The 16,624-nt window shown below is 36.4% G+C and overlaps 1 protein-coding gene across 1 annotated transcript in view; it reads left to right on the top strand.

The window, feature by feature from the left end:
• The window catches only part of EYS (eyes shut homolog), a 674,079-nt gene that overhangs the window by 277,070 nt on the left and 380,385 nt on the right, over positions 1-16,624 (top strand). The window contains exons 26-27 of the mRNA XM_056488606.1: positions 4,038-4,209; positions 4,729-4,807. Coding sequence (XP_056344581.1) covers positions 4,038-4,209; positions 4,729-4,807 — 251 coding nt within the window. The remainder of the gene's footprint in view (positions 1-4,037; positions 4,210-4,728; positions 4,808-16,624) is intronic.

Here is a 16,624-nt window from a genome sequence, read left to right as displayed (position 1 = left end):
TCAACACCAATTTAATTTGAATTGATATGGGTGAAATAATTGCATGAAATAAGTGTGTTAGTGACACAAAGTACAATAGAAATAGAAAATCTAAATCTTGGTATTAGTCACTAAGCTATAATAAATCTTACTTAAGATGAAATCAACAAAAGCAAGCTCAGTGACCTTATCAGCCCTAGTTTTCTGTGCACTACACACAGAAAACTTTTGTTAACAGATTATTTACTCATAACAGGCTGAATGAGACAATGCTAAAATGATGTTGAAAGGACCTTATGCTTTTCACAAGATTAATGTCAATGTGACAAAATGAGTACTTGTTCTTTGCAGTCAGTTACTATTTTTAAGTTAGATTTGGAAGAAGTTATTTGACAAATAATTTATTTTCTTTCTGTAACTGGAATATGCTCCGCAATACGGTTTTTAGTATTTCTGCTTATGTTTAATTTGTTAATTTTCATTCCTTACATTTATGCTATAGATTTTTTGTTAATATACATAATTGGCTTCATTATTGATTCTACATATGATAAACCTATTAATTGATCTTTTGATTCACATCTGTCTATTATGAAATCTCATTAAGTTGTCACAAGTATTTGTCAATAGCTTAATAATATTTGATACCAAAATTGACTTCAACAAGGGAACTAGATGCTGCTAAGCAATTCTGAAAGGAAATCTCTTCTCTCGTTCTTTCTGCTTTCAACAGGATGTAAAATTTTCAGTTACCAGAGAAAGACCAACTTTCTTTTTCTTTTTTTTCTATATCATGTATAAATTAGTATAGCATGCTAATTTATTATTCTTTTCCATTTTTGAGTATGCTCTCGGCAATCAATTTCTTTTCCCTCATGCGTTTGTTTTTCTTTTCCAGGCAGAACATATTTAACTTTATTGTTACACAAAATTCTGTGTTCTTCCTTTTTGTCTTTTCAATATAGTCAATTCCCATAAATTCCTATCTTGAATTTTTAATCTTTTCAAACAGCACCCAATATTTTGATTATCTCCTATGAACCCCCCCAAAACAAAACAAAACAAAACAAATAACAAACAAAAAATCAAACAAAAATACCTTTTTTAGGTAAAACCAGAATCGAAGAGTTTTCATCTTCCTCAGTCTTTAACACTAATAAAGAAGTAATTTCACATTTGGTATATAGAGGTTTTATATATAATTATAATTCATAGACCTATATATTATAATAATATATTTATAAGTTCTATTGTAAGTTCTATCTTCTTATGAGTCTGATATAAAGTAAACAAGCCATAATATATGTATTTTCAAACATCAGATCCCAGGATCTGGGGCACTTCCCTAGGCATGCTGTTTCAGTGTCTGATCACCTTTTCAGTGAAGAAAGTTTTCCTAATATCCAATATCAGCTTCTCCAGGTGCAACCTGAGGCCATTTCCTCTCATTCTGGAACTTGTTACCTTGGAGAAGAGACAAACCCCTACCTCACTAAAATCACCTTTCACATAGTTGTAGAGTCTCCTTTTCTCCAGGCTAATCAGTCCCAACTCCCTCAGTCACTCATGGGACTTGTGCTCCAGACCCTTAACCAGCTTTATTGCCTTTTTTTGAGGCTGGGGGCCCAACACCAAATACATACAAGACGCAGGTGAAAGTCTTGATGGAAGATATGAAAATCTCTAGATTAGGATGCAGTTGTAGAATTGTGCAAATGAGCTCCAAGAAAGGCTGAGGCATCACCAATTGTGACGCTGGGTTGAATATAAAGCAGGAATTGGAAAAAGCTACTGAGTTCTCCTTATTAAGATATGAGACAGACTGATTCTTCCCATGAATGCAAGACTTGAAAGAGTAGGAGAATAGTTATCTTCTTTTCATCTAGTGTCAGTCTTATTAGTCTATATTAATCTTCTTGCATCTATGGCATTTCCTTGCCTCCTGCAGCATTCTGACATGTGGGAGAACCTCCAGGCTGCCATCAATACATTAACACCCCTCACACAGTATGTGAGAGGTACTTTCCCTTTTCTTTGATGTGTGAGGAATTATTTCTAGTAAGGTAAGTATGGTCTGTAAAGCAGAGCTCAAAGAGGTGTCTTCAGCCCAGTAACACATCTGGTGTAGTCTCAGCTATGAAAAAGTTTACAGGTGACATTTTAAGCAAAGTGCTTGTTAGGTGGTATTATAGTCTGTCTCACACCAACTTTATAGAACATTTGGTTGTATTCAGCAAGACTATTTCAATTAAAAGTTTTCATACTTTGAAAAAGGATTAAAAAAGAAGGCAAGTTTCAAATTAAATGACAATCACATTGGAAGAGAATGACAGACTGTCTAGGTTACAGTCATAACCAACTGCCAGCCTTTTGTGTCAACAGTGCAACAAATTGTAAATTTAGTACATTTTGCTTGTGGAAATAATTTAAATTAAAATGTTTATTCATATCAGGAGGGATTAATCCATTGATCCTAAGGGACTAATGCTAGGAATGTATTAATAATGTATTAGAGATGTATTGTTCAGGGGTATTAGAATATGGATGCAGAATTTAACAAAGAAATTTGTTAAAATGTAAATGTAAAATGTAAATACATCTAAATGTAAATTATTTTCTGTAAGGGCTACCAAAAATATTTTGAGTTTGTGCATTTTGGCAAAAACACTTGAGGTCCTAATATTGAGGTTATTTTTTTTGTTAGAAGTAATACTTAAAAAAACCCTTTTTTTTTTTTTTTAATTTAATTAATTTTCCTGTGATACATGTATTGACTTTCATCTTTAAACCCATTCTACCATAATTACTGTAATGGTTATAGTTTTCATTCACGGCAAATCTCAGCAATTCTTTCTAGAGTGGGAATGACAAAATGGACTTTTACCTTCTAAAGATGTCTGAATCTTTTAGTACTGTCAGGACTAAAAATTCATTTTCCCTGTTGACATTAGTAAAGCATTCCTAGTAGGGGCAAAATATGGAGATACCATTACAAGGCACTTCTGTTCTTTCCAACAGAGTCAATCTTACTTGACAGAATCTAACCTTAATTATATCTCATTATGCATTTTTTTTATTTTAATAAACTAGGCACAAAGTTGCAAAGGAAATAGAATTTTAATTTTTCAATAGATTAGGTTGTAATAGGAACACATGTGAATATGGAAAATTTTCAATGATTACTGTAACTCATTCCAGAGTGTTCTCTCTTAAATTGTCTCAAACCAAGTCCCTAGAGATGGCTGAATACCTGCCTGCCCAGGGGAAGCAGTGAATAAATTCCTCTATTTGCTCTGCTTACATATATGGCTTTTGCTTTATCTATTAAACCATCATCTCAACCAATAAGTTTTCACATATTTACCTTTTGTTTCTTCCTCCCATTCTACTGTGGGCACAAGGAACTGGAACTGTGCTTAGCTGCCTCCCAGGCAGTGGGCAGTAACTGCTTACAGAGAGACCTAGGTGCATGTTGTTCGTCAATTAGTATTTTGTAACACTAATTTTGTAATATTTTAAGCTATTTAGATGGAAATTGTGGCACCTACAAGCATGAAAGTGCACCACCATATCATTCCTAGTGAATTTCTTCAAAAAAACAATTTCAAAGAGTTTTATGTCATGCATCATTATCAAAATGATTATTATCAAAATTCATTTATCTGAATTTCAGTTGCATTTTGAGAAATTAGACCACCACCAAGACATATCATTTTAGTTCTTTATTCCTCCTATAGGAAACCTGTGGTATTCAACTTCCTGATAACCGAGTAACAAGTTTAATCTTGAAATTTCAATTTCTCCGTTGCTTGCCACAATTGCAGGTGTCATCATTTTATAGTTATTATTTTTCATCATATATGTCAATATAACCATCCTTTTTGATATTTACACTATAGGTAATTCCAGTTGGATATTCTTTATTGATGAATATCATGAACTACATCAGCAATGCAACTAAAAGCAATTATGTGGAAATATTAATATTAATAAATAAACTGTTAGCTGCTTGAGTTTAGAATTTAAAGCTTTGTTGCATTTTCTTGATTTTTAAACAGGTGATAGGTGTGAAGTGAATATAGATGAATGTATGTCTGCTCCTTGTCTCAACAATGGAAGTTGCATTGATGGCATCAGCTCCTACAAATGCCACTGTAGGAGAGGTTTCATCGGAACAAACTGCGAGATAAATGTTAATGAATGCTTGTCAAATCCTTGTCTTCATGGAAGGTGCCTATTTTTATTTAACTATTATTATCTCCATGATCATGGATCTAACTAACTATATTTAAGACTTAATGATATGGGAAGTTTGATAAATATACTTTTAATTATGCTCTTCCATAAAGTAAGAGTACAAGCACACTTAAAGATGACAGATGTTGCCCGCTTAAGCTAATGTAATAATATAATGACATTATCTCAATTTCTCTTGCATTTTTGTTCATTACCATAACTAGTATTCAGTAAATGGGGATTAATTAGTATGTAAATACGTAAAAGCAAATCTTTAGCTGTTACATGCCAACAGTTGAAAGGAGAAGATGTCTTCTAATGTGGCAGTCAGAATCCTTACAAAATGCCCAGCCCCCATAGTATAAATATTTGAAACCCATTATAAAACTATTGAAAAGTACCAGTAAAAATGCATGGAATGACACTACTATTTTGAAATGCATAAAATCATACTACCAGTGCTGGATCTGGAATTTCAGAGCTTCACCTGAATAATACCATTTTGTATTTCAGATGCATAGATCTCATCGATGGGTATCAATGCTCTTGTGAACCAGGATGGACCAGCTCAAGATGCGAGATAAATATTAATGTATGTTTTCAAAATATTTTTTTAATTTTAGGGGAAAGGGTAGTATGTTGTTGAAACTCATCTTTATTTAGTAACTCTGAAGTCAGTATATTGAAAATGTATGACAGAGATTCAGTTGTTTAAAATCCATTCAAAAAGCACATTATTTTTTGCTTACATGACAGTGCATTAGCAAAGACCATTAAGAAAATGTCAAAGGAAGTTTAAAGGTGAAGTGTGAATGATAAATCTGGAAAGTCACCGTAAGCTAAACCAACGTTACCTGAATATCATTTGTCCCTCAGGATGAATAGTATAATTACCTAATCTGCATGTTTGAGTTTCATTTGCTGTAGTTTAGCTGCATATTTGGAAAGTAAACCTCAAGGTGCAATGTTCTATACTGAAAATTGCCATAACTTGTCTTTAAATCACAAAATCCATGCAATAGTAGAATTCTGCAGTGCAAAACAGTGGACTACTAAATACTTCCCACCTCATCCTCTGAAGTTCATTTATAGTTTTATATTCTCATGGGGAATGGCTGTGGACAAGAAGGGATCCATACATATAAGTCTGGAGTGTGCAGATTCCCATGGTCAGCAAATCAATTTGTAGAAGGTGACCACATCTGGCACAACTAGGAACAGAGTTTTCAATATTGACTAAACTTTGCAGAAAGTATTGAATTGATTTAGACTTTTTTAGGTTTTCTGCCAAAGAGAGTTTAATTTGATCTTGGGATATGATCCTTTTAAATGCATTTGGTCTCATGAGAAAATCTGGCATGAGAAAGTTTGGCACGGACCTTCCTTCAGGCTATCTGGCTTCTAAATTGTGCTACAGAATTGTCAAAAAACCTTCCAAAATGTTATAGAAATCTTTTCAACTTATGTATGGATGCAGGGACTTCTCATAATTTTTATTTATTGCTTAAAGTACTATATAACTAAAAATGTGTCATATTGCATAAAGGAAGTATGGTCCATAATTTTTCTGTTGAAAATACATGAAAGTCTCACACAAGGTGTAATTCTAGCTGGAATATTAGCTTCCAAAATCCTTTACAGCAGGAAGAAGCCAGAGAATAAGTAATCCATTCTGCAGAATGCCCATCATGAAGTGATAAGACACAATATTGCAAATCTGTGTTTATCAGCTGTTGCCTATGCTAATACAGGATACCCTTGGGTAATATTTTCTCCTGAAGCATCCATGACTTACACTTTTCTCCATTTGGAGAGAACAAGAGATTAAATGACCTGTAGACAACATCATGAAATTATATTCAAAAGATAATCATATTTCATAGCGAGATGTTTGAAAATGCATAGATTAGAAATTCATAGGAAGAAACAATATACATATACCTTTGACAGATAAGTCTGTCATAGTAACAGCTTCATTTTTTGATAGCCATTCTATTTGCATGCAATGTGATTCCCAGATTACCCTATGCTGCAAATGTCATATTTTAAAGGTTCTACCATTGCATTCATCCTGCTCAGACATATATCATGCCTATGCAACTCTTACAGTGATCAGCTAGGCTTTCTGACTATGTAGGAGTATGCACATTACAATAATTATAGTAGACTTATTCTCTGCAATTGTTTTTTTCAAGAGTAGCTTCAGCCATTTCCTCTGCTTTAAACAATAATCATGATTTAATCCAATAAATTTCTCTTTCTTTCTCTTTCTTCCTTTCTTCCTTTCTTCACTTGAAAGTGCATTTCTCTGTATTAAGGGCTATGCAATTTCATGTGGTGTAGAAGCCATTTTGTTTAGAAGGGAGTCTGCAGAGTGTTCTTTGTGAGATCAGGGCAGGGGAGGCTCCACAGTGGAAACAACCCATTTGAGTCAGCTCCAACCAAACAACTGCAGGGCACAGTTGAGCCTCACTCGAGATGATGGCACCTTTTTAGAAATGTATTTAAGAAAGAGTAGAAAACACTGCTCAGCAGAGAAAGGAGTGAGGGGGAAAATGATTTTGAGAGACAACCAGGCAGTAGCCAAGGTCATTGAAGGAGGAGAGGGAAGAGAAGCTTGAGGTCCTGCAGCAGAGAGCTCCAGTTGGAACTGTAGCCCCTGAAGAAAATCATGGAGCAGGTATTTTCCAGTAGTCCATGGAGAGAACCATTCCAGAGCAGATATCTGCACTGCAGCCCACTGAAGACCCCATGCTGCAACGTGGATATGCCCTGAGAGTGCTGCAGCCCATAGAGTGCCCTGACAGGAGCACTCCATGGCTGCAGCAGCACAAAGCTGTAGGCAGGAACTGTGACCCAGGAGAGGAGCCCGTGCAGGAGCAGCTTCACCCTGCAGCACATAAAGAGGACCCACACTGAAGCAGGGGAAAAGTGGGAGAAGGAAGGAGCAGCACAGAGGAGCTGGTGCAAAATAGAATCCCTTTCTCCCACCCTGTCTTCACTTCTCAGAATAAAAGGAGGAGATAGAAAGCTTTGAAATAGATGAGTGAAGTTGAGCCTGGGAAGAAGTGGACTGTGGATTTAGATTTTCTTTCTGTTTCTTGCTGGCCCAAAATCTATTTCTGGTTCCATGAATGTAAATTATTATTTTACTCATGTCAAGTCTGTTTTGCCTGTTACAGTAAATAATAAGTAATATCTCTGTCTTTATCAATCTAGGAGTTTTGTCATCTTATTTTCTTTCCTTGTCATGTAGGAGGAGGGAGGGTGAGAGAATGGCTGGGTGGTCATTACAAGGTCAGCAACTAAGATGATTCAAGTAAAGAGTTTAAAAATAAAATATATTTATGTGTATATATGTATTTCCCTAGGCATACTTGGATTTTTGCTCTTTTTTTTTTCCTTTACTTTTTTACCCTGGATTTTTCATCCTCGCCTATGTTGCCATAGAGGTTTCAAGAAAATACATTTCAAAACTTTCTTCGGTTGTCTAATACATTTAGGTACAAAATAACAGCTATATATCTTTGTAGTTATAGCCTATAACTTTTGCATATCAAATATGGAGTGTGTTTATTGAAACTTTCTTATCTACTACAGTTTTCATTACTTTTTCATTTATGGAATTCACTCAAGAATGAGTAACATGCACTATATGAACCAATTTCAATGCACATTATTCCCTTTGATATTTTCATATGTTTGAAATGGTAAAATAAATGTAGATTAAGGAAAATTGATCTTTTCTCTCTGATAAACATATAATAATAATAAGTACTGTTATAGTTACTAATAGACATTATTTCTTACTTTTTTTGGCTTTTTTTTTCTTTGCTATGATGGATAAGACATGATTGATAGATGTGCCTCTTCCATGCTCAGTTAAAACTGTCTCATCCTGTCAAAAATGAAGCAAAAAAGCATTTTGGGTCTTTACACAGGAGAATATTCAGCTTATTGGTGCTTCAGCTTGTATCTGATAGAAAGCTGAGATCAGAATGCATCCTAGAGTTGTTTTATTTTGTCTGGTTTTGCCAATATTTTCTGTCTAGTTTCATAAAAGATAAAAACAAGTAGAAAATCAGGAAAATCAACTAATTTTCTGTGCAAAGGCACCACAGCTTATGCACATGCAGAGGTTACTTCAAGCAAATAAATATTTATTCATCAGGACCAGCCAAATTGCACAAAAGACATGGGTATGACAATCATTGGCAGATGTTCTAAGACCCTCAGATAAGGTGGATGCTCTTCATGCCTCTCTGAGACTTTTTCACACTCCTGTGTATTTTTACCTATTGCTAACTGGTTTAAAAAGCATTTGGTAAGGTAACTAATTTTTTGAAAGCTAAACTAAGGTTAACTTAATAAAAAAAAACAACCAAACAAAAAAGTGGCTTATGCACAAGATGCAGATAGGTGAATCTAAGAGCAGGAGGAAAGGGAGATATCCACTTTATCCTGCAAAACACAGTATCTGTAATTACAGACCCACGAGGCAATTTCAGTGTGTGTAATACTTCAGAGACAACCTGGCCATGACATAAGAGTTTATTTTAAATCAGAATGACTGAATTAGAGTCTTTTGAATAGAAAGCAATTGGAAAAAGAGATAATATAGATATATATTGCAGAAGTAAAGAAATGGATGAGACCTACAAGAAGGTTGAAGAGGAATTTCACGCCCAAAGTGCTCAGCCCTTTGAGGACATTCAACTGACAGACATATTTCTAATCTATTACACAAGAAATTCCTATCAATTGATATCATAGTGGGATCTTACATCACAGATACTATAGCAACAGAGTGTATCCTAAAACCCAGGAATATTAAATTATTATATTCAGTTTCATGAAAATAAACTATGTAAAAGTGACGCTCACAAGCATGTTAACAGCTTTTAAACACATAATGTTAAAAGCCCAGGTAAAATGTGTGCTACAGCTGAGGAACACAAAGTGGTTCAAAACCCCTGACTGGCTTAAGAAGGAAGCTTAAGACCATCACAAGGAAAAAAATGGCATTTTAATAAATGGAGAACTTGCCTATACAGAAATAAAAAGTTTTCAAAACGTATTAATTCAAAGGTGGGCAGGAACTTCAAAAACCTAAACCAAAAATTTGAAAGTGTCTGGTAAAGAGTACTCTAACTTATAAAAATTTATTCACATGTATCAAAGTCTGGAAGCAGGGAATTGGTGGGATTGCTTGATGGTGAAAGTGTAAAATGTGCACTCAAACAGGGTTTGAGAGAAGCTTAGTGAATTCTTTGCATTTGACACATGCCAGGAGGACCTCACAAAATGGAAAGAGGGAAAAGGTGGCAGACAAGTTTAAATGTAAAGTAAATATGTAAAGTAATATTCTAGGGAGAAATAGCCTCATACAACTGAATTCAACTGTCAGTTACAATTTGGGAAAGAAGATTTGGAAAAATCATTGGCAGTTCTCTGAAGTCATTGTCTCAATCTACAGTCACAGCAAAGCATAGCAAAAATGCCCAGCTGGGCATGATCAGAAAGTGTATGAGGGCCAAGGCAGAGGATATTATTTCCCCGCTACCTAAAACTAAAGTGGGCTCATACATTGGTTACTGTGCACAGTTCTGGACCTTGCACCTTAAGGAACACAAGTAGAGTTAGAAAAGCTACAGAGAGTAACAAATATTATGTGACTTGCCTAGATGACATATAAGGAGATATTTAAAGGGTTAAAACTCTTCTGTTAGAAGAGGCGAAAGCAGAAGGAAATGTAATTAAGATTGAGAAAGCTACTGCAGAGGAAGATAAATGGAAAATCTCTTCCCCAAATTCTGTAGTGAAGAACAGACACATAAGGGGACATGATAAAAATAAACAGAGAAATACTAGGAAAAAAACAAGCTACTGTCTTTCAGAGGAAGCAGAGCACCCACAGAACGTGCTGCCCCAAAAGGCTGGGGAGTCAGGTCATCTCTTAGGAGGCACAGAAAAATTAGGCATGTCACAGAAAACAGGTTCATAAGTGAATGACAAATCAATCAGGAAAATACATGAAATGTATTAGAATTTATTAGAAATGTCTGATTAGACAGTTCTGCTTGCTGAAGGATGATGCATGGGAGACAGATGATGCTAAAGTGCATTCCCTCTACCACTACTATAGATAGTACCCTGGGCCAGATGGAGCACTCGTCTGATCCAGTATGTTCCTGCTTTGTATCATCACAAAATTAGATGAATTTTTATTATTTTTTCTCTTCTCCTTTTGTTCATAACACAAAATATGTAGGCAAAACATTCTTATGATTTTGAACTCCTTTTTAATTATTTTGGATAAAACCAACATTCTGAAAGGTGGACATAAGTTTTCCCAATTCATCCCCAAGATGTTGGGAAGTTAATAATTAAATGAAATGGATACATTATTCTATTATCTGCAGAAAATAGTATAAAAATTTTACTAATTTCTAGAAGAATACACTTTATTTATAGTTTTGTTAAACATCAAATGGAAATATATATAGAGCATCCATCTAAAGGTCTCAATATAAATCTCATATTTTTATATGGAATCAATACTATTGAGATTTAACCCAAAGTATGCACACAGTAAAATTAAATTATTTTTTCAAATCTAGATCCAGTGTGCATTAAAACCATATGCATATTATATTCTGTATGTAAAAAAACCCTTGTTTTAAAACATGAATTAGCTTCTAAAGTATTTATTTGCAGCCTCTTTTACTTTCTGCATGTTTTATTTTTTTTTATTTCATTCCAAACCCTTAGCCACATAGCTCTTGCTTAATAAAAAATCTTCAAATTTGACCTGAGAATAATGTTTCCCTACATTTAAATGAATGGAAACATGCCACTTGAAAGCATCTTTCTTTTGTGGTGTAATATTTATCTTTAAATTCCTTTCTTATCCCTTTATTCTCTCCCCTTACCTTCCCCCACCAATCATCATAGTGGATTTGAATGAGTTCTCTTAAGTATTACTTCACTTTATATTTTTTGTTTATAAAAAACAAAGCTTCACTTAAATAAAAATCAGTCTACACTTATATTTTTTGCATTGAATCTCTTTTTTAGAAATAGATTTATAAAATTAGTTAGAAATAATTTTAGATTTCTAATCAGGATTTCCCAGACAGGCTAATGAAAAATAGTTCTTGCTGCTAAAAAATAATAAAAAAAATATACTAACTTACAAAATGCACCTCTAAGTGTTGTTGTTTGGGTTTTTTTTTTTTTTGTTGTTGTTGTTGTTGTTTTTTGGGTTTTTTTTTGGAAAACAGACACATTCTTTTGAAAAGTAGTGAATTTTCACTCTTTTTATTAGTTTGCCAAAATGTTTTCCCTTAGAATTGTTTCAAGTTACGGATTCAGAGGTAATATAATGAAATATGTAGAAAGTTGGGTTTTCTTAGACAGAATAACCTCACTTCCAAAGACAGATGTCAGTATGGACCCACAGATTTGGATATGGAAGCAGTATGCCTTGAGTAAAGCACCTTTCTAGGTCACTTGTTAAGAGTCCAGATTTCAGAATAATTCCCTGCCAGCAGAACCAGTGAACTGTGCCATGCCAAGGTAGACTCTCTCAAGGGACAGTCATTTTCTTCCTAGTACAAACAAGATTTACTTCACCATGACATTCACAGAACAGGAAATACAGAGAAGAAATAATAAATCATTGCACTCTAAAAAAAGTAGTGAAACTTGTATGACATTGTTTGAACTAAGGATTGTTAAGAAAATCTACCTTTAAAAAAGCTGCATAACTAGAAATCTCAATATTCTTTAATTTTTTTTACCTTGATTATTAAATTGCCTCGCTGTGCTAGGAAAATCAATAAGGACTTATATTTACTATAAACATAGTTTAGTAAAAATAAAGCCAGAAAATTACCGTTTCTCCCGTCAGAAGTATGTATATTCCATTCACTTACATCTCCATGGAAATTAATACTTGTATTTAACGTTTATTTGTCTAGACTATATGTTTTAGAGATGCCTTGAGCCTTTATTTTAAAACTTAATGAGGTGGAAGATAAAGTTTTAGTAGTTCTACAGTGACTGATCCCCAGTGGTCAAGTTGAACCTTATCTCTTGATGGATATATCTGGATTTGGGGAATCCAGGTGGTTATTTTTCTACTGACTCTCTCTAGGAGTATAATAATTCTTGTGAAAATAACTCTGCATTGCCATTATCTCTCTCTCTCTCTTTTTTTTTTTTTTTTTTTTGTTGATTATGTAAACCTGAGAACACTCATAGAGCCATCAAGAATTCTGGAACTTCTTATAGCAAAGAACTCACATTGAATATTGCTTTTAACAGCTTTTAATAGAAACAGATCTATACTCCATAAATTTGTCTAGTAATTTTAAAACCTTATCTATTATGTTTTCAGCAATATCATGTTAAAATTCTATATATATTATGTAATAATTGTTTTGAAAAAAAAAAATTCTGTCCTAAAAATTCTATTGTGTTATTTTTCTTATATTTGACTTATTTTGAAGTATGTTAGCTAGTACTTAAATCATGTTAAAGTCTACATTTTTTTATGTGTTTTGTAGTAAACAGATTCTAGAACTTGGCACAATGTCTCAGTTTCCACTAATCATAGAAAGCGAAATAATCACCTGTCATAGTAAGTCACAGTGTAAGTCATAGTTCCCCTCTCTGAAGACTTAAGGGTAGAATTAGCAATTTTTTCCATAGGATTGCAAAGGGAGTTCATGTTGATAGCTTCTCCATTGTAATTTTTAAATCTTTTCCAAATTCATTGCCTGTTAACAACACATAAACTCAAAGGATTCCATGTTAGGTCAAAATGAAGAAAGTTCATGCTTCACAGAAAAAATGCAACAAACTCAGAATAAGAAATGCCTGAAAGGGACCCCTCCTGCTTTACTCCTAGGAGGTCAGATGTGAGAAAAGTCAAAAGATATTTAGGTGAAAATAGTGTGTCAGACTAGTGAAGAGTTGATAAAAACTCTATACAAATAATTACAATTGCATAATTTTTATTTTGTTTTATTATTTCTTTTCTTTACATTGGAACTTATTAAAGCCATCCAAGTTTTGAAAGATGAGCTAGAAAGGAGTGCATTGGTATGCTGTAAAGTGTGAGTACTGGGAATTCTTTATGGATGTGAAGAAGGTCTGGGAATAAACAGAGCACCCCAACTGAAGTCAATAAGGATGGGGCATTTTGTGGTATTTCAATGACAGTGTAAGCAACAAACCCCTTCAGAACAAGAAGATAAGAAGACAAGGCCCTGGTTTTCTTGTCAGTTTGACTATAGCCCTGGTTTGACTGAAGCTGCCCTTGAATAGAAAAAACAAAACAAAAAGGGAAAAAGGACAATGATGGCCACAGGAAAGCTCTGTTTGGACAGATTACTTGCTCTGGTAGGACAGAAAAGAAATTTTTACAGACTATGAATATCCAGGTGTGGTGGCTTTTGCCTGGCTGCCAGACATCCACACAGCCACTCCTGCACTCCCCCTCCTTATCAGGAGAGGGGCAGGAAATAAGAGAAGCTTGTGGGTCAAGATAAGGACAAGGAGATTGGTCGCGGTCACCGATTATTGTCACAAGAACTGCACAAGACTCAGCCTGGGAAAGATTCATTTAAATTACTGTCAAAGAAAAGCTAAAAGACATTCCTTCCAGACATTCCAAAATGACATTCCAAACAGCTAGAAAACATGTTTCTGCAGAAGCTCCTCTCCAGGGGCTGCAGCTCCTGCCAGGAGCATGGTCAGGCATGGGCTCTCCTGTGGGCTGCAGCCTCCTTCAGGGCATATCCACCTGCTGTGGTGTGATGGTCACACACGTGGCAATGTGGATATCTGCTCCTATATGGTCCTTTGTGGGCTAGAGGGGCCTACCTGCTTCTTGAGGATTTCCCAGTGATTCCTGGTGGACACTGCCTCCTTCTCTGACCTTTCAGCCTGCAGGGGTTTTTTTCACACTTTTTTCTCACTCCTGTCTCTGATGCTTTTCTGCACATTTTAATACGCTTTCCAAACACATTGCTGCTGCCCGGGTTGTGGGCTCAGCCATGCCCTGTGGTGGGCAGTTGGATCCGGCTGGAACTGCCTGTGTCTGGCTGGGGCTGGCCGGGCTGTGGGCTCAGCTCTACCCTGTGGTAGGCAGTTGGATCTGGCTGGAACTGGCTGGAACTGGCTGGAACTGCCTGTGTCCGGCTGGGGCTGCTCTGGACTGTGGGCTCAGCCCTGCCCTGTGGTGGGTGGTTGGATCCAGTTGGATCTGGCTGGAACTGGCTGGAACTGGCTGGAACTGCCTGTGTCTGGCTGCGGCTGGCCGGGCTGTGGGCTCAGCCCTGCCCTGTGGTAGGCAGTTGGATCTGGCTGGAACCAGCTGGAACTGGCTGGAACTACCTGTATCCGGCTGGGGCTGCCCGGGCTGTGGGCTCAGCCCCACCCTGTGGTGGGTGGTTGGATCCAGCTGGAACTACCTGTATCTGGCTGGGGCTGGCTGGGCTGTGGGCTCAGCTCTACCCTGTGGTAGGCAGTTGGATCTGGCTGGAACCAGCTGGAACCGGCTGGAACTGCCTGTGTCCGGCTGGGGCTGCTCTGGACTGTGGGCTCAGCCCTGCCCTGTGGTGGGTGGTTGGATCCAGCTGGAACCAGCTGGAACCGGCTGGAACAGGCTGTGTCCGGCCACGTCCACCCCGGCCTACCCTCACAGAGTGCTGCCACTCCCACCCCACAGTTGCTCACCCCACTGCAAGCGAAACCTTGGACATGAAGCTATTTTAACAGGACTGCACCAGAGAGGTACCTGAGTTAACTCAATTTCTAGTGTTAAACAAAGGCGTCTGCCAGGCCTGCAGCCGTGTTTTGCCGCTTGCAGAGCGCAGCAGGGCGGTGAGGCCGGGCGGGTGTGAATTTGGAGAGCTGCACACACAGGGCCCCAGCGCTGCCATGGCCACAGCGGAGCCTTGGGCACAGCTGGGAGAGCACCCCAGTCATACAACGAGATTTTCAGTGCTCTCAGAGGAAAATAAAAATGAAAGTAGGGCATGAAAAAAAGTAAGGAAATCTGAGAGAATAGCAATTAAAAGGAGTACTTGATGTTTGTAGAAAATCCTGAGGAAGAAAACAAATTGGGTACCAAAGCTGTCATCGTTATTGCCCCTTGGCCTCTCAGTATTACAACTGCTCAGCAAGACCTGGAGGTTTCACCATGTTCTAAATGGAATAATTCTGCTGAGAAGTCCAATACAGAGCTGAAAGTAGTTTTGTGCCTTTTTGGAGGAGTTTCATTTTGGTATTATTTTCTTCGTGCTGTTTCGGGGGGGGGGGTGGGGGGGTTTATGTTTGTATTTGTTTAATTTATTTTTTTTGTTTGTTTGTTTTTCTTTGGTTGGTTTTTTCTGTTTTGGATGGGGTTGTGTGTGTGGGGGGGGGGCTTTGGTTCTTTGTTATTTTTTATTTTTTTTCCCAAACATTTATTGCTAACAAATTGTTAAATTGTTAGTATAAGCTGCACAAAGTCTTTGCTTTCTGATTAAGATTTTGTCTCTGAAGCTTAAAAATTATGCATTTTTAAATTCCCATTCAAATTAAAGTTTCGGATTTAGTAAAGACTGAAAAGACCCCATAAAAATAAGAAGGTACAAATTTAGGTATAAATAAGTCAGTAACTGTGACACTCCTATATATCAAAAAATTGTGTTTTGGATAGCTATAATGACCCATCTTTGTGAATATTATACTTGTAGTTTTCATTTTTCAGTTATTGAGAAGCAATTTTCCTTATCTGATCACTTCTAAGTAAGAAGAGGTTAAAAGATATCTTATTAGGTTGGGAACTGGGCAACCAAGGAAGTACTTTTCTCCTACTCTAGTGAAGAGAGGCAATGTTTCTATGTCTCTGAGTCCCTACTATTGTTGCTACCATTTGGCAACTGTCTGGTTAGGGGTCATAATTAAGATTCAATCTCGTATTACGTAAAGGAAGTCAAAGTGAGAATAGCATTGATGTTTCAATGAACTTGTCTTCAGATAATCAGGGTAGCTGGGAATTTTCTGCAGAACCAGCTATTCCCTAATGTAATGCTGTAAAATCAGTCTCTGGTAGGATCTTAGATAGGCAAAACTTGGTAACAGCTGTCTTGCAACTTCAGTTTGTCATCTGGTGTCCTTGTTCTTTAGACTACAAATTATGACATTTGGTGGTAATGTAGTAGCTCATCAACTTTGGGATGAAGTTATTTATGGCATTTTTAACATAGTTTTGTCTTTTCACTGACACAATTTTCTTGCATGAGTTAAGAGCAGTGCAGACTAGCAGATCTCTGGTAAGAGTCTGCTCTGTGTTTTTGTAAGTCTAATGACAAACTTTTAATTGCAGCACATCAGAATGCACTGGGAAGTGATA

This window comes from Oenanthe melanoleuca, chromosome 3 (assembly GCF_029582105.1).
Source record: "Oenanthe melanoleuca isolate GR-GAL-2019-014 chromosome 3, OMel1.0, whole genome shotgun sequence".
Lineage (NCBI taxonomy): Eukaryota > Metazoa > Chordata > Aves > Passeriformes > Muscicapidae > Oenanthe > Oenanthe melanoleuca.
The sequence above is the reverse complement of the archived record's forward strand: the minus strand, read 5'-3'. Positions and strand labels throughout refer to the sequence as shown.